Source organism: Ranitomeya variabilis, chromosome 5 (assembly GCF_051348905.1).
Source record: "Ranitomeya variabilis isolate aRanVar5 chromosome 5, aRanVar5.hap1, whole genome shotgun sequence".
NCBI lineage: Eukaryota > Metazoa > Chordata > Amphibia > Anura > Dendrobatidae > Ranitomeya > Ranitomeya variabilis.
Window position 1 is genome coordinate 666,054,538 of NC_135236.1, and position 19,879 is coordinate 666,074,416.

Consider the following 19,879-nt stretch of genomic DNA (forward strand, 5'->3'; position numbering starts at 1 on the left):
CTACAGACATAACTGATACCAATATATAATATCCATACAGAACACGGTCATAGTATGCACATAACTAGTACCATCATACAGTGGAAATAAATATTGAAGTCATGTCACACAATTAATGCACTAAACAATACACAATGTATATGCAACAAATGCCACCAGATACTAATGGAGCCATGCTACATATATAACTAGTGCCACCATATAGTGTACATAAATAAATCTGCTATACTTTAAAACTAACGTCTACTTTACAGTTTTTACATGAGTGTGTAGACACCTGTGTATAACCATAACTAATGCCTCCAGACAGTACACCTAAATAATACTTCTAAGCATAGTGTAAACTACACTGTAACAATGAAAGCCTTTACGGTATTATTTATAGTCAAGTGTGTAAACCTCTCTATGAAATTGGAATGATCGCAATTGTTACTTTCAACCTAGAAAGATAAGAGGATTTCTTCCCACCCAAACACCAGGAAAGGAACACTGCAGACGCTCATGACTGCCGGGGGACAGAGGATGCCTCCCTGTGTCCACACTTATTGCTATAACTGGCTACTGCTTCACGGAGATTTCAATCTGTCCATGTTCTGATGACAGCACATAGGTCAAACCTGTCCCTCCCTCCACCCTGCTGAGTCAGAGCCATCCTGCTATAAGGTGGGGCACACGGGTGCTAGTGTGTATGTGTGCCAAACATCAGAAAGGCTGCGTGTGCAGTGTAAGGTCACAAGGTAATGCCGATGAATGACAAAGTTCTCTGGTCTGCATATCCTGTATATACACAAGATAAGGGGAATGCAAAAAATATTCCCTCCTCCTTGACTCCAAAATCAACTCTGATCCAATCCGAACTGCATTTAAAGGTGACCAGTCACAATAATTATTTTTACCTGGTGTAAATGCCGCTGTTCTCCTGAATCCGGCGATGTCTTTCTTTCGTTCCTGCGCCTCTCCGTTCCCGAAATACGGCCCCTTCTTCCCTGTATGTAGCTTTATTTTAGACAAGTGGGCGTCCTTTTAAGGACCACACCTAGTTGGCTAAAATGCCTTAATATATATATACATGAAAGAGGAGGCTATATCTCAGGAACGGAGAGGCGCAGAAACAAACAAAAAACAGCCCCGGATTCAAGAAAACAGCAGCATTTACACCAGGTAAAAAAAATTATACACAAGCGGTCCCCTTTAAATGCAATTCAGAGTTGATATTTGAGTCACAATTGTTTTTACCTGGTGTAAATGCCGCTGTTCTCCTGAATCCGGCGAGGTCTTTCTTTCGTTCCTGCGCCTCTCCGTTCCCGAGATACGGCCCCTTCTTCCCTGTATGTAGATTTATTTTAGACAAGTGGGCGTCCTTTTAAGGACCACACCTAGTTGGCTAAAATGCCTTAATATATATACATGAAAGAGGAGGCTATATCTCAGGAACGGAGAGGCGCAGAAACAAACAAAAAACAGCGCCGGATTCAAGAAAACAGCAGCATTTACACCAGGTAAAAAAAATTATACGCAAGCGGTCCCCTTTAAATGCAATTCAGAGTTGATATTTGAGTCACAATTGTTTTTACCTGGTGTAAATGCCGCTGTTCTCCTGAATCCGGCGAGATCTTTCTTTCGTTCCTGCGCCTCTCCGTTCCCGAGATACGGCCCCTTCTTCCCTGTATGTAGATTTATTTTAGACAAGTGGGCGTCCTTTTACGGACCACACCTAGTTGGCTAAAATGCCTTAATATATATACAGTACATGAAAGAAGAGGCTATATCTCAGGAACGGAGAGACGCAGAAAAACAAAAAACAGCCCCGGATTCAAGAAAACAGCAGCATTTACACCAGGTAAAAAAAATGGTGTAAATGCCGCTGTTCTCCTGAATCCGGCGAGATCTTTCTTTTGTTCCTGCGCCTCTCCATTCCTGAGATACAGCCTATTCTTTCCTGCATGTAAATTTACTAATTTTAGACAAGTGGGCGTCTTCTTAAAGACCACACCTAGTTGGCTAAAAAGCTTACATTTCAACACAGGAAAGAGGAGGCCGTATCTCAGGAACGGAGAGGTGTAGGAACTAACGAAAAACATCGCCGGATTCAGGAGAACAGCGGCTTTTACACCAGATCTGAAAATTTATGGCAAATAAGTAAATTACACTTCAGATAAATTGTGAAGGTATTATAAAGGCATTTTCTATGGGACCATAAAGAGAGAGGTCATAATTAAAGGGGTATGAAAAAGAAAATTGCTAGGTCACAAACCAACCACTACAGTTCCAATAATTGGTGAGGTCCAGTGTTGTGAATTCCGCTCTTGGGCTCCCTCCGGTGGTTATAAGTAGCATTTTTGTGAGTTCTGCTCTTGGGCTCCCTCCTGTGGTTTTGAGTGGTATGGCTGCTTCTTGGATTTAGCATCAGCAGCTGTTTTCACTGATCGTCTTTCTGGCTTGGCTATATTAGTCTGGCCTTTTCCCTAATTCAATGCCAGTTGTCAATTGGTGTGCTTGGAGTCATGGCTCTCTGAGGATTACCCTGCCACTCTGACCATTTCAGCAAAGCTAAGTCCTTGCTTGTCTTTTTGCAGTTCACTTGTTGTGGACTTTATTGTTCAGCATATTCTATGTTTTGCTCATTTTTCCAGCTTATCAGTATGTATCTATTTAGCTAAGCTGGAAGCTCTGGGCTGCAGATTTTGCCCTCCACACCTTTAGTCAGGTGTGGAGATTTTTGCATTTCTCTGCGGTGGACTTTTTCTAGTTTTTATTACTGACCGCACAGTGTTCTGTCCTGTACTAATTCTTTCTAGCTAGTAGTGGCCTCTTTTGCTAAATCTTGTTTCATACTACGCATGTCATTTCCTTCTCCTCTCACAGTCATTATTTGTGGGGGGCTGTCCTATCCTTTGGGGATTTTCTCTGAGGCAAGATAGCTTTCCAGCTTCTACCTTTAGGGGTAGCTAGATCTCCGGCTGTGACGAGGTGTCCAGGGAGTGACAGGAACATCCCACGGCTACTGCTAGTGTCTGTGTTAAGATCAGGAACTGCGGTCTGTATAGTTACCACCTGCCCAGAGCTAGTCGCATGTCGCTCCTTAATCACCAGATCATAACAGTCCAGGGTCTTTTTGTGCCCCTAACAAGATGCAAAAACAAAATACCCATAGAAGAGGGCTGTGGAGCAACCATTACTTACATGTCGGCTTAGGACTTCTGCCTACGTTTCTGGCGAAATCCAGACCTTTTACACCCAGAGTGTAATCATTTTGTTTATGAGTTCCATCCTTCTCAACAAGTTGGTCTGTGCTGGTGGAGATCGGCTTCCAGCTGGGTAGGATGCGGGGACAGTGCACGCTGTTGCCTGCAAAACAATCAATTTAATTGATGAGCTCACAACTGAAGAAGAGCTGATCATTAAGAATATCAGAGCAAAACGGAAATATGTCTCTTGAGAGAGGAAGACAAAGATAAATTTAAAAAAAAAATCAGAATCTCGATTTGCAGACACTTGGTTTCAGGGGGGTTTCCACTCATCAGTGCTAAGTATGAGATCTGATTTGGCTTTATGAGACGCCTCTGACAGGGGTTTAAGGGGTAACGTTTCTCCTTGTAGTGAGTGACATGCCAGGTTAAGGAGAATTCTGGGCCGTGCCATGCGCCTCTGGGAAATTAAATATTCAAATTCCATCTTCAGAGAGGATGAGGACTTGAACTCCGGTGCCACCTATTGGAAGTATAATTCCTAAAAGTCCGTATTAACCCTTTCCACATGAGTTAAAATAAAAGCCAAATCACAATTTCAATTTGTGGACACTTGTTTCGGGGTGTTGCCACTCATCAGTGCGAAGTATGACATCTGATTTGGCTTTAGGAGAGGCCTTTAACTGGTGTTTAAGGGGTAATGTTTCTCCTTGTGGCAAGTGACATGCCAGGGTAAGGAGACTTATAGGCCATGCAAAATAGTAAACTCTGATATTACTTTTGTTGCTGATGAGATACAACAAGGCAGGAGCCAACGGTCTAAAGGACAGATCGCATACTAGAACAAGTCTGTTTAGACAACAGGTACAGTAGGTTTTATAAAAGATGTAAAAATAATTCTGATCATAGCAAATACACAGCAAGATGGCAATCTGTATTCCATGCTGATGAGGTACAACAGGAGTGAAACATTATCTATAGGGGACATCACGTACTAGTTCAATTCCATTAAGAAAACAAGATATGGAGAGCTGACAAAAAATGTAACAAATGAAATCACTTAGCCAACTCTTATAGTACATTTTATTGTCCATGCTGATGAGATCTAACAAGGCTGAAACAGACTTTGTTTAGGATGAATTACAAGTTGGTTTAGAAAAAAAAAATAGAAATTTCTGATGAAAAATGGAAAGAAAAAATTCTGATAGCAAAAATGAGAACTTCTAAAGTACTTTTTTATAGTCAATGCTGATGAGGTTCAACAAGGCTGAAACAGACTGAAAACGATAAATCAAATCATAGTAGAAGTGTATTTAGAACAAGAGAGATCTGATCAAAAGTGTAAGAAAAAAATCTCGTAGCAAATACATAGCAAAATGGTAAACTACTATAGTACTTTCAGAGTGCATGCTGATGAGATTTAACAAGGGTGAAACAGACAAGTCTATAGGAGACATCATAGAATGCATCTGTTTAGAAAACAGAAGAGATCTGATAAATATATATATATATATATATATATATATAAATAAATCTCATAGTAAAACGGTAAACTCCTATAATGCTTGTGAAGTTCGTGCTGATGAGATTCAACAAGGGTGAAACAGGCAAGTCTTTTGGAGACATCATAGAACACATCCGTTTAAAAAATAGAAGAGATCTGATAAAAAAAAAAAAAAATTATATATATTACGATAAACTCTTATAATACTTGTGAAGTTCATGCTGATGAGATTCAACAAGGGTGAAACAGCCTGTCTATAGGGATGATTAAATCAGTACAAGACTGTTTAGCCATTATTGGTGACAATTTTAGGGAATGCTGGAAAATTATGTTTGCAAGTGATGTACAAAGCAGAAAGGGGGCCAAATAAAAGTTCAAAAGACTGCCCCAATTAGGATGGCAGGAATTGCTTTTAGACAAAATGGACTGGTGTTCAGTTGAACAGTGCTGCTCCTCATGGGCGGGGCATCCTGCACAAGTTCTTGCCACCCAGGAGCAACCTGAGGCTGGGAAGCCCAGGTCCAAAAGCCCATAGAATGTCTCTAATGTGTGTATGCTCTTGATGGCTACTATTACTCACCTAGAGGTAAAAATATAGTAATAGGGATACGTCACTTCATAACTAGGCAGATGTGCCATTCACGATTCCAGGAAAGATGGGTGACAGCTATGCTTCAAGCCATATTGATCATCAGCCAGTGTCGCTATCAGATCTATATTTACTGGAGAAATGTGAGTTATCTTTTGTTTATTATTTATGTCGTCAGTCCTCTTTGTGCATCAAGCAATTAGCAGAGACAGTCTGTCCCATCTCAGATAATGAGCGCTAATGTTCAGCCACACTGATTTTTTTTTTACTTTTGTTTTTTTTGGCTTTTAAATCACATTTATTAATCTGTTTTCTGCAAAAATCGACTTTAATTTGTCCAAAACGAGACATCGGTCTCTCCAAACGTCTGGGCGAAATAACCGAGACGTCAATGGGGACTGCAAAAATGGGAAAACATTCATTATGGGGCATTGGCAAAGTTGCAAGTCGTCTTCTAGTCCAAGTGTGAAAAATTGAGACTAAGCAAAAGAGACTCGTGCCTTGGGGTTTCCGTGGACCCAAACTCCATAAGAAGACCTTATTGACTACCAGACCACATATCAGGACCTTCCAGGGGACAACACCAAAAGGTCCCAATTACCCGGAGCATCGCCAAAAATCTATTAGTAGAGGCACGGTCCTTTTTTTCAAACCTAAAGTTGTCATCTATGGGAGAAGTGGAAAATCCTCTTGGAAATTCCCCATACTTTTCTTAAAAGGAATCTCTACCAGGTTTTTCCGAGACCAGCAGGATATAGGGGCCGAGACCCTTATTCCGGTGATGTGTCACTTGTTGGTCTGCATGGTGTCATTTTAATACAATCATGGTTTTCTCTGCTGTGCTCAGAATGCCGAGCTGTGTATAACCCCGCCCATACCACCGATTGGCTGCTTTCTGTGTACAGTGCTGATGGGCGGGGTTAGACAAAGCAAGTTGACTAGGAGGCACGAGACGATTAGTCCTGTAGTGATAATCTCCTGCTGATAAAACACTGATTTTATTGAAAACAGCCTATCAAGTGACACATCGCTGGAATCCGGGTCTCAGCCCCTACTTAATACTGCTCACAGATTACGTAGGGAAAAATCTGCTGACGGATTCCCTTTAAAAGATTGGACACCGGATAAAAAACAAAAAAATAAATCTGGCTTCCATTGCAAAATAACAGGGCCTCGGAGTGGCAAAAACCAGTGTTGTTCAGTGTCCAAATATTGGAATAGGACACACAGTGTCTCATGAATTAATAATCAAGCTTAACTCACATTGTATCGTCAAAGACATGCAGGAAACACAACTTAAAAGGGATAACCTCATTTCCACACAAGCAGACCCTTAGCCAGCAATTTCCCATTTTATTTGTTCTATCCCCAGGAGATTGGAAAGAGGCATTTTACAGTATATGGATAATGGCGGTCTCTTTGGGACAGTTAGACATCAACCATCCCAGCTCTCTGAACCAGCCTCCTGAATTATATATCAGCTTAGATTAAGATAGAAAAATCCGCTGCATGCAAAGTTAAATAATTAATTTCCACCTACCTGCAGTCACCACTAGAGGGAGCTCAGGAGCTTACTGCATACAGTGTCATTATTGAGTTCTATGCATAACCTGTATGCAGTGAGATCTTGAGCTCCCTCTAGTGGTGGCTGTAGGGAGAACATTTCGGAATTTTACTTTGTCAATGCAGAGGATTTGGAGCTCTGTGTTAGAGAAAAGTATCTTTATACTAGTCAGACTTAGATTAAAAATTGTTTAGCACTGAATTATGGTTTAAACATGGACATTTCCTTTAAGCGGATATTAATGAGATTCTTAGTTATATCCGCTTCTGGGTAAACATTTTTTTTTTTTGCTGGGACCGTTACAATTCTTGTCAATATGAGTCTGTCCAGGGCAGAAAAGGTATGGGGTTTATAAAAAAAGTGGGCTGTCTAATATAATCCTTTCAGCACCATTGTTGGTAAATTTGAGCATGATTTAAAGGGACGGCGGAGAACTCACTATATAATCAGAAACATTTACCAAATGACTGGGAAAGTTGGACGACAATCCCTCCCCCTGTATGATATTATTGGTGGCCATAGTGGTTGTCTCAAAAAAGGTCTATATTTACAGCAGGTATAAAAAGTTTCTTAAAGGGTACATGTCATTGGGTCAAAAGTGCCTTATTTTATTCCTGCTGTTCCACTGAGTAATTTGTTTTTTATTTTTTGTGAATCCACCATACGGTTCCGGAGATATGGGCCTTTAAAATTTAGTGCTAACTTTGATGGTCTTTACCAGGGGGAGTGTCTCACAGGGTAAAGACACGCCCCTTTACAATCCTGAGAGCGCCACCCTTTTTGCTAAAGCCATAAAATTAATAACTAGATAAAAAGGCTCATATCTCTGGAACCGTATGGCGGATTTACAAAAAACAAAAAGCGGAATAGTCAGGAGAATTGTGGAAATAAATCAAGATTAAAAACTGTCCACTTTTGACCTGGTGACTCGCCCCCTTGAAATACATACTTATAGTTATTATAATAGGCCGTATGGCAAAGATAAAGATATTTTATGGTTTAGAATGTACAAAATTCTAATATTTTGGACAAATTAAAATAAAAAAGTTAAAAATCAGAATGATCCTGCTGACAATTACACACCACCCCCTAGTGGACGGGGATATAAAATCATGCCTATGAATTAGAAGGATCACAGTATAGGAAGTGATGGCGTATACCACAGGATATGGCGTCACTTTCTAATTTATTGGGGTCCAAATGCCAAGACCCCCATCAGGGGGTGACGAAGTGCCACTGTGCTTTTGGGACACCTATATTCCTGGGATAGGTGGGCACCCTAAATGTCAGAAACCACCCCACCAATAAATATGACATATCTGGCGACATGAGAATTCCTCTTTGTGGCCAGGCGTCGTTGCCATGTTCTCGCACGATGGCTACTTTAATTGTAAAAGTATATTTTCCAGAAATGGAAATGATTATCTGAAAGAGGAACAAAACGTGTGAAAGGAGCGGTTCCCTCTTAAATAACAATGGCCGGGGTAAATACGTTACAAATGCTGAGTCTTTATAACTCATATGTCACCAAAGATGACTAAAAAGCAGATAAAACTTTGTCAATACCTCTAACTTAGCCTTTCCTGACACAAAGCGCCAAATCCTCTGCTTTTTTTATATATATATATATTTACTGAACTACGTGATAAAATTCTGTTTTTCAGCAGCCACCACTAGGGGGAGCAGAGGAGCCAACTGTATACAGATCTGTTATTAGCAGCTCTATAAATCTAGCTCCCCCTAGTGGTGTTTGTACTGAAACTGCGGAGAACCGTGCAGATGCTTGTAAAGAGGAACCAACGTTTGGAAAAACCTGTGCAAAACTGTTTTTTTTTTTAAAATTTTCTAAAAGGGAACACGCTGCACACAACTAGATATACACCCATAATAGGATCAGTAATAATAGACGCCACAGACAGTAAACATAAAACCTGCCATCACGTCAGACATACTGGGCGCATCGAGGACGAGATATTTACGGCCGCACCCAGATCTGGCTTGGACCAGAACCAGAAATAATCACTGTGGGTACATCTGATTATAAAAAGAGACCAAACCTGCAGCTTCCTCCTTCTGCCGATTAATGGGAGTAATCTGTTTTATGTCAATTAACCTGAAAAGTTTTAAAACTTCTTTAAAATACAATGTGCTGCTCCTTTCCCAGTGTCTCTGGGAAAAGTCCGGACACCCTGCAGGCCATGGTAGCAGGTTTAGGCCATGCAGTCTCCTCATAGTAGCTCCAGCAACATGCGGTCTGGTGTTGTCAGCTCTTGGGTCTCTTTGGAAAAATGGCCGCACCACCAGTTCTACAATGCTGGAGCAACTGTGAGGAGACTGTGTGGCCTAAACGTGCTACAATGGCCTGCAGGGTCTCCGGACTTGTCTGATTAGACAGTGTGTTTAGGACCTCTAAATAAAATTAAAAAAAGTTTATTTTGTTAGTTATGTAACATTCTGGCTGCAATATATAAATAAGAAAGTAAAGACCCTCATACTGTATATAATATTATATATTTTTTTAAGACAAACCACCTAATTTGGCTGAAAACTACTTTCTTCCGCTCCTCTCTGGTCACAGATCGTTATTTATATCCATGTAATAAACTTAACTCCTTATGAGTCATTCTAAGGGTACGTTCACACAGGACTTTTTTGCTGCTTTTTTTTATGCTAATTTAGGTGCGTTTTTTTGGTACGTTTTTTGGGTACGTTCACACAGGACTTTTTTGCTGCAGATTTTTGCTGCAGATTTTTGCTGCAGATATTTGCTGCTTTTTTTATGCCAATTTTCAGCTGCTAGGACACCTCACAATGGCTCTTCACACCTCACTAACCACACCCCTAAGCTCTTGGCTGTGAGATCCCTTCCTGCTGGCCATGATTTTCTGCACAAAAAACGCAGCAAATAATGCTACATGCGTTTTTGCAGCGTTTTTGCAGCGTTTTTTTCATCACCCATTCAAGTCAATGGGTGAAAAAACGCTGCAAAAACGCAGCAAAAACGCTGAAAGAAGTGACATGCCCTATGTCCAAAAAAAGCAGCAAAGCAGAAAATACTGATCAAATAAAAAACCAACGTGTGTGCATGAGATTTCTGAAATCTCATAGGCTTTACTGGTACTGTAAAAAGCAGCTGAAAATTAGCATAAAAAAAGCAGCAAAAAAAAGCAGCAAAAAAGTCCTGTGTGAACGTACCCTAAGTCAGTCTTTAGTCGTGGTGCCTGGTAATGTGGACATGAGTTCAGCTGCTAAGGACATGTGCTATAACAAACCTGCTGACTGTTTCCCATAATAAGAAGCAGAATAGTGAGTGCAGCTCTGGGGTATAATACAGGATGTAACTCAGGATCAGTAATGTAATGTATGTACACTGTGACTGCACCAGCAGAATAGTGAGTGCAGCTCTGGAGTATAATACAGGATGTAACTCAGGATCAGTAATGTAATGAATGTACACAGTGAGTGCACCAGCAGAATAGCGAGTGCAGCTCTGGAGTATAATACAGGATGCATGTACAGACTGTGAAGTAGATTATATATATTAAAAAAATGCTATAGAGATAAATATAGTAATTCTCAAAAACATGAGAAGCGGTAGCATCAAATTCTATCAAGAACCGATCACCTCACTTCCATATTACAGTTCCCCGTCTCTTCAGTTTTCCTTTACGTTCCCTTTTCTTATTTCTTCCTCTTTTCACTTAAAAAAGGTCAGTAAGTATAGTTGAATGTTGCAGCCTATATATATCTATATCTATCTATCTATCTATATATATATGTACAGTACAGAGCAAAAGTTTGGACACACCTTCTCATTTAAAGATTTTTCTGTATTTTCATGACTATGAAAATTGTACATTCACACTGAAGGCATCAAAACTATGAATTAACACATGTGGAATTATATACTTAACAAAAAAGTGTGAAACAACTGAAATTATGTCTTATATTCTAGGTTCTTCAAAGTAGCCACCTTTTGCTTTGATGACTGCTTTGCACACTCTTGGCATTCTCTTGATGAGCTTCAAGAGGTAGTCACCGGGAATGGTCTTCACTTCACAGGTGTGCGCTGTCAGGTTTAATAAGTAGGATTTCTTGCCTTATAAATGGGGTTGGGACCATCAGTTGTGTTGTTCAGAAGTCTGGTGGATACACAGCTGATAGTCCTAGTGAATAGACTTCTAGAATTTGTATTATGGCAAAATTATGTATTATGTAAAATAAAGAATTAATTTGAAAAATTGACGTGGGCTCTCGCATAATTTTAATAACCAGCAGAGGGAAAGCCCACGGCTGGAGACCGATGTTTCCAAATTGGGAAAGGGGACAATATCCCAAAAGATTTCCAGTCTGTTCATAACAGCTCACGGGTGTCTGTCTAGCCTTTACTGGTTAGTTTATGGGGAACCCCTGAAAAAAATTGATGTAGGATCATCCTAGAAATTCTAACCTGCAAAGGCTAAACAGACAGCTGAGGGCTGATATTAACCCCTTCACGACATTCGCCGTACTAGTACGGCACATGTCATGTCCTTCCCTTTAATGTGGGCTCCGGCGCTGAACCCACATCTTTCTTGGCACATGGCAGCTGTTTTGAACAGCTGACATGAGCCCTTAACAGCCACAGGTGGAATCGCGATCCACCCGCGGCTGTTAACATGTTAAATTCCGCTGTCAATCGCTGATAGTGGCATTTAATGTGATCACGCCGGAATTGAATCACTAATCCCACCCACCGGTGACCCCTTCACATGATTGCGGGTCACTCATTGGTCGGCATGACAACCAGAGGTTACCAACAGACCTCTATGGTTGTCATTGCTGGATTGCTATGAGTGCCGCCCGGTGGTTGGCGCTCATAGCAAGTGATCTGCTCATCGCCTGTGTGTAGCAGAGGTGATCAGTTTAACCTCAGCTTCTAGTCTCCCATCCCATGGAAACTATTGAAGAATGCAAAAAGTAGAGAAAAAAAATTTAAAATTCAAAATTATTATTATTTTTTTTATAAAAGTTCAAATCACCCCTCCCCCCATTCAAAATAAAACAATAAAAAAATAAAATATACACATATTTGGTATCGCCACGTTCAGAATCGCCCGATCTATCTAGCTACAAAAAGAATTAACCCCTTTCTGACCTCGGACGGGATAGTACGTCCGAGGTCAGATACCCCTCTTTGATGCAGGGCTCCGCGGTGAGCCCGCACCAAAGCCGGGACATGTCACCTGTTTTGAACAGCTGACATGTGCCCGCAATAGCGGCGGGTGAAATCGCGATTCACCCGCCGCTATTAACTAGTTAAATGCCGCTGTCACTAGTATAACCTGCGCTTCCGGCTGGGCAGCCGGAAAGGAGCGCATCGCCGACCCCCGTCACATGATCGGAGGTCGGTGATGCTTGTGCATTGTAACCATAGAGGTCCTTGAGACCTCTATGGTTACTGATGCCGGCCTGCTGTGAGCGCCACCCTGTGGTCGGCGCTCACAGCACACCTGCATTTCTGCTACATAGCAGCGAACATCATATCGCTATGTAGCAGAGGCGATCGTGCTGTGCCTGCTTCTAGCCTCCCATGGAGGCTATAGAAGCATGGCAAAAGTAAAAAAAAAAAAAACGTAAAAAAAAAATGTGAAAAAATAAAAAAATATATAAAAGTTTAAATCACCCCCCTTTCGCCCCAATCAAAATAAATCAATTAAAAAAAAAAAATCAAACCTACACATATTTGGTATCGCCGCGTTCAGAATCGCCCGATCTATCAATAAAAAAGGAGCATTAACCTGATCGCTAAATGGCGTAGTGAAAAAAAAATTAGAAACGCCAGAATTACGTTTTTTTGGTTGCCGCGACATTGCATTAAAATGCAATAACGGGCGATCAAAAGAGCGTATCTGCACCGAAATGGTAGCATAAAAAATACCAGCTCGGCACGCAAAAAATAAGCCCTCAACCGACCCCAGATGATGAAAAATGGAGACGCTACGAGTATCAGAAAATGGCGCGTTTTTTTTTTTTTTTTTAAGCAAAGTTTGGAATTTTTTTTCACCACTTAGATAAAGAATAACCTAGTCATGTTAGGTGTCTATGAACTCGTACTGACGTGGAGAATCATAATGGCAGCTCAGTTTTAGCATTTAGTGAGCCTAGCAAAAAAGCCAAACAAAAAACAAGTGTGGGACTGCACTTTTTTTGCAATTTCACCGCACTTGGAATTTTTTTCCCGTTTTGGTAAAACCAATGATATCGTTCAAAAGTACAACTCGTCCCGCAAAAAAATAAGCCCTCACATGGCCAAATTGATGGAAAAATAAAAAAAAGTTATGGCTCTGGGAAGGAGGGGAGCGAAAAACTAACACGGAAAAACGGAAAATCCCAAGGTCATGAAGGGGTTAATCCAATCAGTATACGGCGTAGTGAAAAAAAAAGTAAAAATGCCAGAATTACTTTTCTTAGTCACCGCAACATTGCATTAAAAAGTAATTACGAGTCATTAAAAGATTGCATCCACACCAGAATAGTATCATTAAAAATGTCAGCTCAGCATGCAAAAAAAAGCCCTCACCCAGCCCCAGATAACGAAAAATTGAGACGCTACGGGTATCGGAAAATGGCAATTTAAAAAAAAAATTTTTTAAAGCAAACTTTGGATTTTTTTTTTTCACTATTTAAATAAAAAACAACGTATACATGTTTGGTGTCTACAAGCTTGTAATGAGGTTGATGTCAGCCGTTTTATGGCAGCTGACATCAAGCCCGGGGGTTAGAAATGGAGAGGCGTCTAGAAGACTCTCCCATTACTAACCCCATAGTGATAGTGTAATAAAGACACAGCAAGAATAAAGTCCTTAAATTGAAATAAACAGTCCCCATCCTCATTTTCCAATTTATTAGTGTAAAAATAAAAAATAATTAAAAACCATATTCCTTACCTGTCCGACGATAATCGATTTGTCCCTCGCCATAATCCATCTCTGCTATATCTGGATTACATGGCCGAGCGGTGGCATGATGTGACTGTGCAGCAATGAATTCAGGAGACTACAAAATCCCAAAATGTGCATACAATGTACAGAAATCACAAATTTGTGAATTCTGTCATTTTTCACTTTTTTTGTGAATTTTGCCGTTTGTTTTTTTTACTTTACAATTTTTGTGATTTTTATTTGTGTGAAGTTTGTCATTTTCAATTTGTGCGATTTTTGTGCATTTTTACATTATGTGAATGATGTAATTTTGGGCTTTTGTAAATTTATGAATTTTTCTTTGTGGGAATTTCGTGAATTCTGTAGTTTTCACATCACAAAATTCAAACATGATGAAAAGCTCGAAATTTAACAAAAACTTAAAATCCTAAAAGTTTACAAGACTAAAAACAATTCACAAATCATAAAAAAAAAAAAAAAAAAAAAATTATTCCAGGATAAAACCCATGCATTTGGGGGCAGGGTTATGAAAAAGAGTATGGCAGAAAGACAAAAGAACAAACTACATTTTGCAACCAAAAAAGGCTGAAATGACATAATCCTTTTCACATATAAACAAATAATTTCCAGTCATTTACTTGACTATATTTATCTGGGGCTAAATATGGCACTACAGTCCCGTACCCTTCATATTTTGAGTGTGGGAATACAGTATTACATAACTGTAGGCAAACATTTCTGATTTATTTATTTAGTACAAGGAAAAATAACTTTGCTACTCAAGAGGAAGATGTATTCAATGACAATTGTGTTCTGTATTCTCCCAAAATTCCCCTAGATGTACTGTGCATGGGAAACACCGCATCTATCATATGCTCTGTAACAATACGCGGAATGAAGCAGCTCTCTCTACCCCTCTAACAGCGCACCCTCACAGCACAATCTTACTAAGCCAAACAGCTACAGCCAAGTGCTTTAAGACAATGGGTCAGGTGAAGCGCACATCTTGGCTACATTCAGTTCTCCCTCATTGCCTCCCAACTGGTCACTAGAATGGGACACAAATTGTGGCTCAAATCAGGTGGTGTCTTTCGAAATTGCCTCAAAGCGGGCCCCTTTGTGGTAGAAGACTACTTCTAAAAGAAAAACACATAAAACACAGTTGAGCAGAAAACTAAGAGTTAAAATATTTTGGATATTTTGGGGTTTCATGACTACAACACCAGCCCGGCAGCCAAAGAGCTCTATGGACCGCCGCTACGTAGTACAGGTAATTAGGGGTCCCAATGAGCCCATTATGGTACCTCAACCATGACAAGAAAGTCACAAAAAATGACTTTTGGAGGCTGGCTTGCCGTAGTACTCTAGGAGTATCATACCACTGCAAATCTACCAAGACCCGGCCGTCCCTCTAAACTTTCATCTCAAACAAGGAGAAGACTGATCAGAGATGCAGCCAAGAGGCCCATGATCACTCTGGATGAACTGCAGAGATGTACAGCTGAGGTGGGACAGTCTGTCCATAGGACAACAATCAGTCATATGCTACACAAATCTGGCCTTTATGGAAGAGTGGCAAGAAGAAAGCCATTTCTCAAAGATATCCATAAAAAGTGTTGTTTAAAGTTTGCAACAAGCCACCTGGGAGACACATCAAACATGTGGAAGAAGGTGCTCTGTTGCCAAAAAGTTCGATTTTGGTTTCTGACCAATGCCAAACGATATGTTTGGCGTAAAGGCAACACAGCTCATCACCCTGAACACACCATCCCCACTGTCAAACATGGTGGTGGCACATCATGGTTTGGGCCTGCTTTTCTTCAGCAGGGACAGGGAAGATGGTTAAAATTGATGGGAAGATGGATGGAGCCAAATACAGGACCATTCTTGAAGAAAACCTGTTGGAGTCTGCAAAAGACCCGAGACTGGGATGGAGATTTGTCTTCCAACAAGACAATGATCACAAACATAAAGCAAAATCTACAATGGAATGGTTCACAAATAAACGTATCCAGGTGTTAGAATGGCCAAGTCAAAGTCCAGACCTCAATCCAATCGAGAATCTGTGGAAAGAGCTGAAAACTGCTGCTCACAAACGATCTTTATCAAACCTCACTGAGAATCGAGCTGTTTGCCAAGGAAGAATGGGCAAGAATTTCAGACTCTCGATGTACAAAACTGATAGAGACATATCCCAAGTGACTTGTAATCGCAGCAAAAGGGGGTGCAACAAAGTATTAAGTTACAGGGGCCGAATAATATTGCACCCCCACTTTTCAGTTTTTTATTTTCCACAAAAATGTAAAATAACCAAGAAATTTTGTTCAACTTCACAATTGTGTTCCACTTGTTGATTCTTCACCAAAAATTTACATTTGGTATCTTTACGTTTAAAGCATGATATGTGGGAAAAGGTTGAAAAGTTCCAAGGAGCCGAATACTTTCGCAAGGAACTGTATCTTCCCCATCTAACCTTTTAGATGCTTAGGTCACTGTTCACCACAGCATCTAAGCGGCTAAACTGCTTGCATCAGAGCTATTACAGTTGTAATGAGCCAACCTCATACAAATATAGCCCTTTTGGCACAGGACCTTCTCCAATTCACAGGCCTCATGGAAGCCAAGTGGCTCCCCAAAAATTTTAGTACACTGTTGGGCATATGGATGATAGAGGGCCACCTCTATGAATCCAGTCATACCTGGATCATCCAATTTTGAATGGACTCTGTGTAATACTCCATTACCACCAGCAGTGGCCACTGTACAAATAACGTGAGGCCATAAGTGGCTTCTGAAGGCGGACCCTCGGACAATCAGTTGATCGATGGGTGAATCTTATATTAAAAAGGGGGTTTTCTGTTTTATTTTGTTTGGAGCTCTCGTGTTGTGACCATTGTCAGGTGGCGTCATGTCTGTGCAGATGTCTGGAAGAAAAATGGAGAATATGTGCCAGAAACTCCACCTCTATTATGTGCTAAGCGTAACTGGAATTTGCTGGAAGCAAATCTGGCATATACGTATGGCTTTATGCATGAAAATGGCCTCTTATGTTAAAAAAGGAGGCAGGATTCTAATAGGTTGCTATGGCAATAGAATTTTTTTTTTCTTTTATATAGTTGGCTTCTTTTCTAGGCTGGGCCTAAGCGTTCACTGTCCTCGTCTCCAGGCACTAACTATGCTCACAGAAATCATTGGCCGGACAGGAAGTGACATGCAATTCTACATGGGACAGCAAGTGACATACGACTAGGCATGAGGCAGGAAGTGACATGAGTAGACAAGAGGCAGGAAGTGACATGAGTAGGCACAGACAGAAAGTGACATGCGAGTAGACACTGGACAGGAAGTGACATACGACTAGGCATGGGGCAGGAAGTGACATGTGTAGACAAGAGGCAGGAAGTGACATGAGTAGGCACAGACAGGAAGTGACATGCGAGTAGACACTGGACAGGAAGTGACATACGACTAGGCATGGGGCAGGAAGTGACATGTGTAGACAAGAGGCAGGAAGTGACATGAGTAGGCACAGACAGGAAGTGACATGCGAGTAGACACTGGACAGGAAGTGACATACGACTAGGCATGAGGCAGGAAGTGACATGAGTAGACAAGGGACAGGAAGTGACATACGACTAGGCATGAGGCAGGAAGTGACATGAGTAGACAAGGGACAGGAAGTGACATGAGTAGGCACGAGGTAGGAAGTGACATACGAGTAGGTACAGACAGGAAATGATATGCCAGTTGACACTGGACAGAAAGTGACATACAACTAGGCACGGGACAGGAAGTGACATACGAGTAGACATGACACAGGAAGGGACATACGAGTAGACATGACACAGGAAGGGACATACGAGTATGTGCAGACAGGAAGTGACATGCGAGTAGGTACTGACGGTAAGTGACATACGAGTAGACATGACACAGGAAGGGACATACGAGTATGTGCAGACAGGAAGTGACATGCGAGTAGGTACAGACGGTAAGTGACATGCAAGTAGACATGGGACAGGAAGTGACATACCAGTATGTACGGACAGGAACTGACATGCGAGTAGATCCTTGACCCCTCACGTCATTTTCTGGCAGGTAGCCACTGAATAGGACCAAAATCGGTTTAGTCAACCTTTAAGTCCAATATGGGGGAAATCTGATCACATCATGGAGTTGGAAGTATCTTTATCGAATCCCAAATCATGGCACATTTTAAGTCAAGCTCCTTATTACATTCAAATGTCCTCAGAATTACAAAAGAGAATTATTGGTCAGATGAGTATGATGACACCTTGTTCATCACATGGTACATTTTTTCACTGTGGGAGCACTCGGTTTATCATGGTACAGCACGTCCTTATAGGGGCACCTTGTCCATCAAGATACAGCCTGTCACTATGGGGCATTCTGTATATCACATGGTACAGCCAGTCACTGCATGGGCACCTTATTCACATCACGATACAATATCACTATGGGGGTACCTTGTCCCTCACATGGTAGAGCCTATCACTATGGGGGCACCCTGTCCATCACAAGGTACAGCCCATCACTATGGGGGCACCCTGTCCATTGCACAGTACAGCCCATCACTATAGGGGCATGCTGTCTATTACACATTATGGCCCATCACTAAGGGGGCACCCTGTCCACCACACGGTACGGCCCATCACTAAGGGGGCACCCTGTCCACCACACGGTACAGCCCATCACTATGGGGGCAACCTGTCCACCACACAGTACAGCCCATCACTATGGTGCACCCTGTCCACAACACGGTACAGCCCATCACTAAGGGGGCACCCTGCCCACAACACGGTACAGCCCATCACTATGGGGGCAACCTGTCCATCACACGGTATAGCCCATCACTATGCGTGTACCCTGTCCACCATACGGTACAGCCCATCACTATGGGGGCACCCTGTCCACCACATGGTACAGCCCATCACTATGGGGGCACACTGTCCACCACACTTTACAGCCGATCACTATGAGGGCACCCTGTCCACCACACGGTACAGCCCATCACTATGGGGGCACCCTGTCCACCCCAAGGTACAGCCCATCACTATGGGGGGCACACTGTTCATTCTTATGATTTTACTTTTTCAGTAAAAATTTGCAATTTAGAAAAGAAAACATCAAATATTCCCATTTTCATCTCATTATTCCGTAAACACATTTTGGCTTCAAAGTTGGTATTTTTAGTTCCTAAAAACAAATTTTCCAGTCCAGCTGTGCAGGAAGCTCCGAGGTCCCAGAGTGAAGAGACAGAAACCAGTCCGAGTGCGCAGATTACTGACAGGACTCACATCAGCTCATACATTAATTCCTGCCTAGTAATGTGTACACAGCCACCCTGCAGGAGATCAAATGCTGCTGAATACACATCTCCACTGAGGTCCTTTACTCTTAAAAAGGATCGGTTATCAGAAAATGACCAATTGTTTAAGTTTAGGTTCCTGTGCTACAAAAATTTGCTTTTTAAATATTTAGGAAATATTATAAAATATAAAATTAGTAACCTTGCAATTTCCACACTGGCCACTAGGACTTTTTTAGACTCATACATCCAGGAAAAGTTTTCAGCAGTCTCATTATCATCAGAGGCAGGAGACATTGAAGAAGAAATGATCTCTAACAGGCCTGAAGTTAAAGATGACATTTCTTTTGTATTTTAGGCAAAATATATTTATTTTCATCTTTTACATTTTAAAATTCCAAAAAGGACTATGAGCTGATGTAAAAACTTAAGCCCCCTGCATGGTTAGTACCTAGTAGCGCCCCCTTTTGCAAGTATCACAGCTTGTAAACTCTTTTTGTAGCCAAGAGTCTCAATTCTTGTTTGAGGGATTTTCATTCATTCTTCCTTGGAGAATTCCTCCAGTTCTGTGAGATTCCTGGGTCATCTTGCTTTCTCTGCTCTTTTTAGGTTTAGCCACAGATTTTCAATGATGTTCAGATCAGGGGACTGTGAGGGCCATTGTAAAACCTTCAGCTTGCACCTTTTGAGGTAATCTATTGTGGATTTTGACGTGTGTTTAGAATCATTATCCATTTGTAGAAGTCAACCTCTTTTCAACTTCAGCTTTTTTACAGATGGAGTTA

At 41.2% G+C, this 19,879-nt stretch overlaps 1 protein-coding gene across 5 annotated transcripts in view; it reads right to left on the bottom strand.

Moving 5' to 3' along the window:
* Nucleotides 1-19,879, bottom strand: part of FGD4 (FYVE, RhoGEF and PH domain containing 4) — a 94,295-nt gene that overhangs the window by 28,930 nt on the left and 45,486 nt on the right. For all 5 annotated transcript variants that reach the window (XM_077266658.1, XM_077266654.1, XM_077266656.1 and 2 more), the window contains exon 2: nucleotides 3,184-3,348. Coding sequence is in view for 3 of the 5 variants with exons in the window: in XM_077266654.1 (XP_077122769.1) it covers nucleotides 3,184-3,348 (165 nt within the window). In the remaining 2 variants the exon portion in view is untranslated. The remainder of the gene's footprint in view (nucleotides 1-3,183; nucleotides 3,349-19,879) is intronic.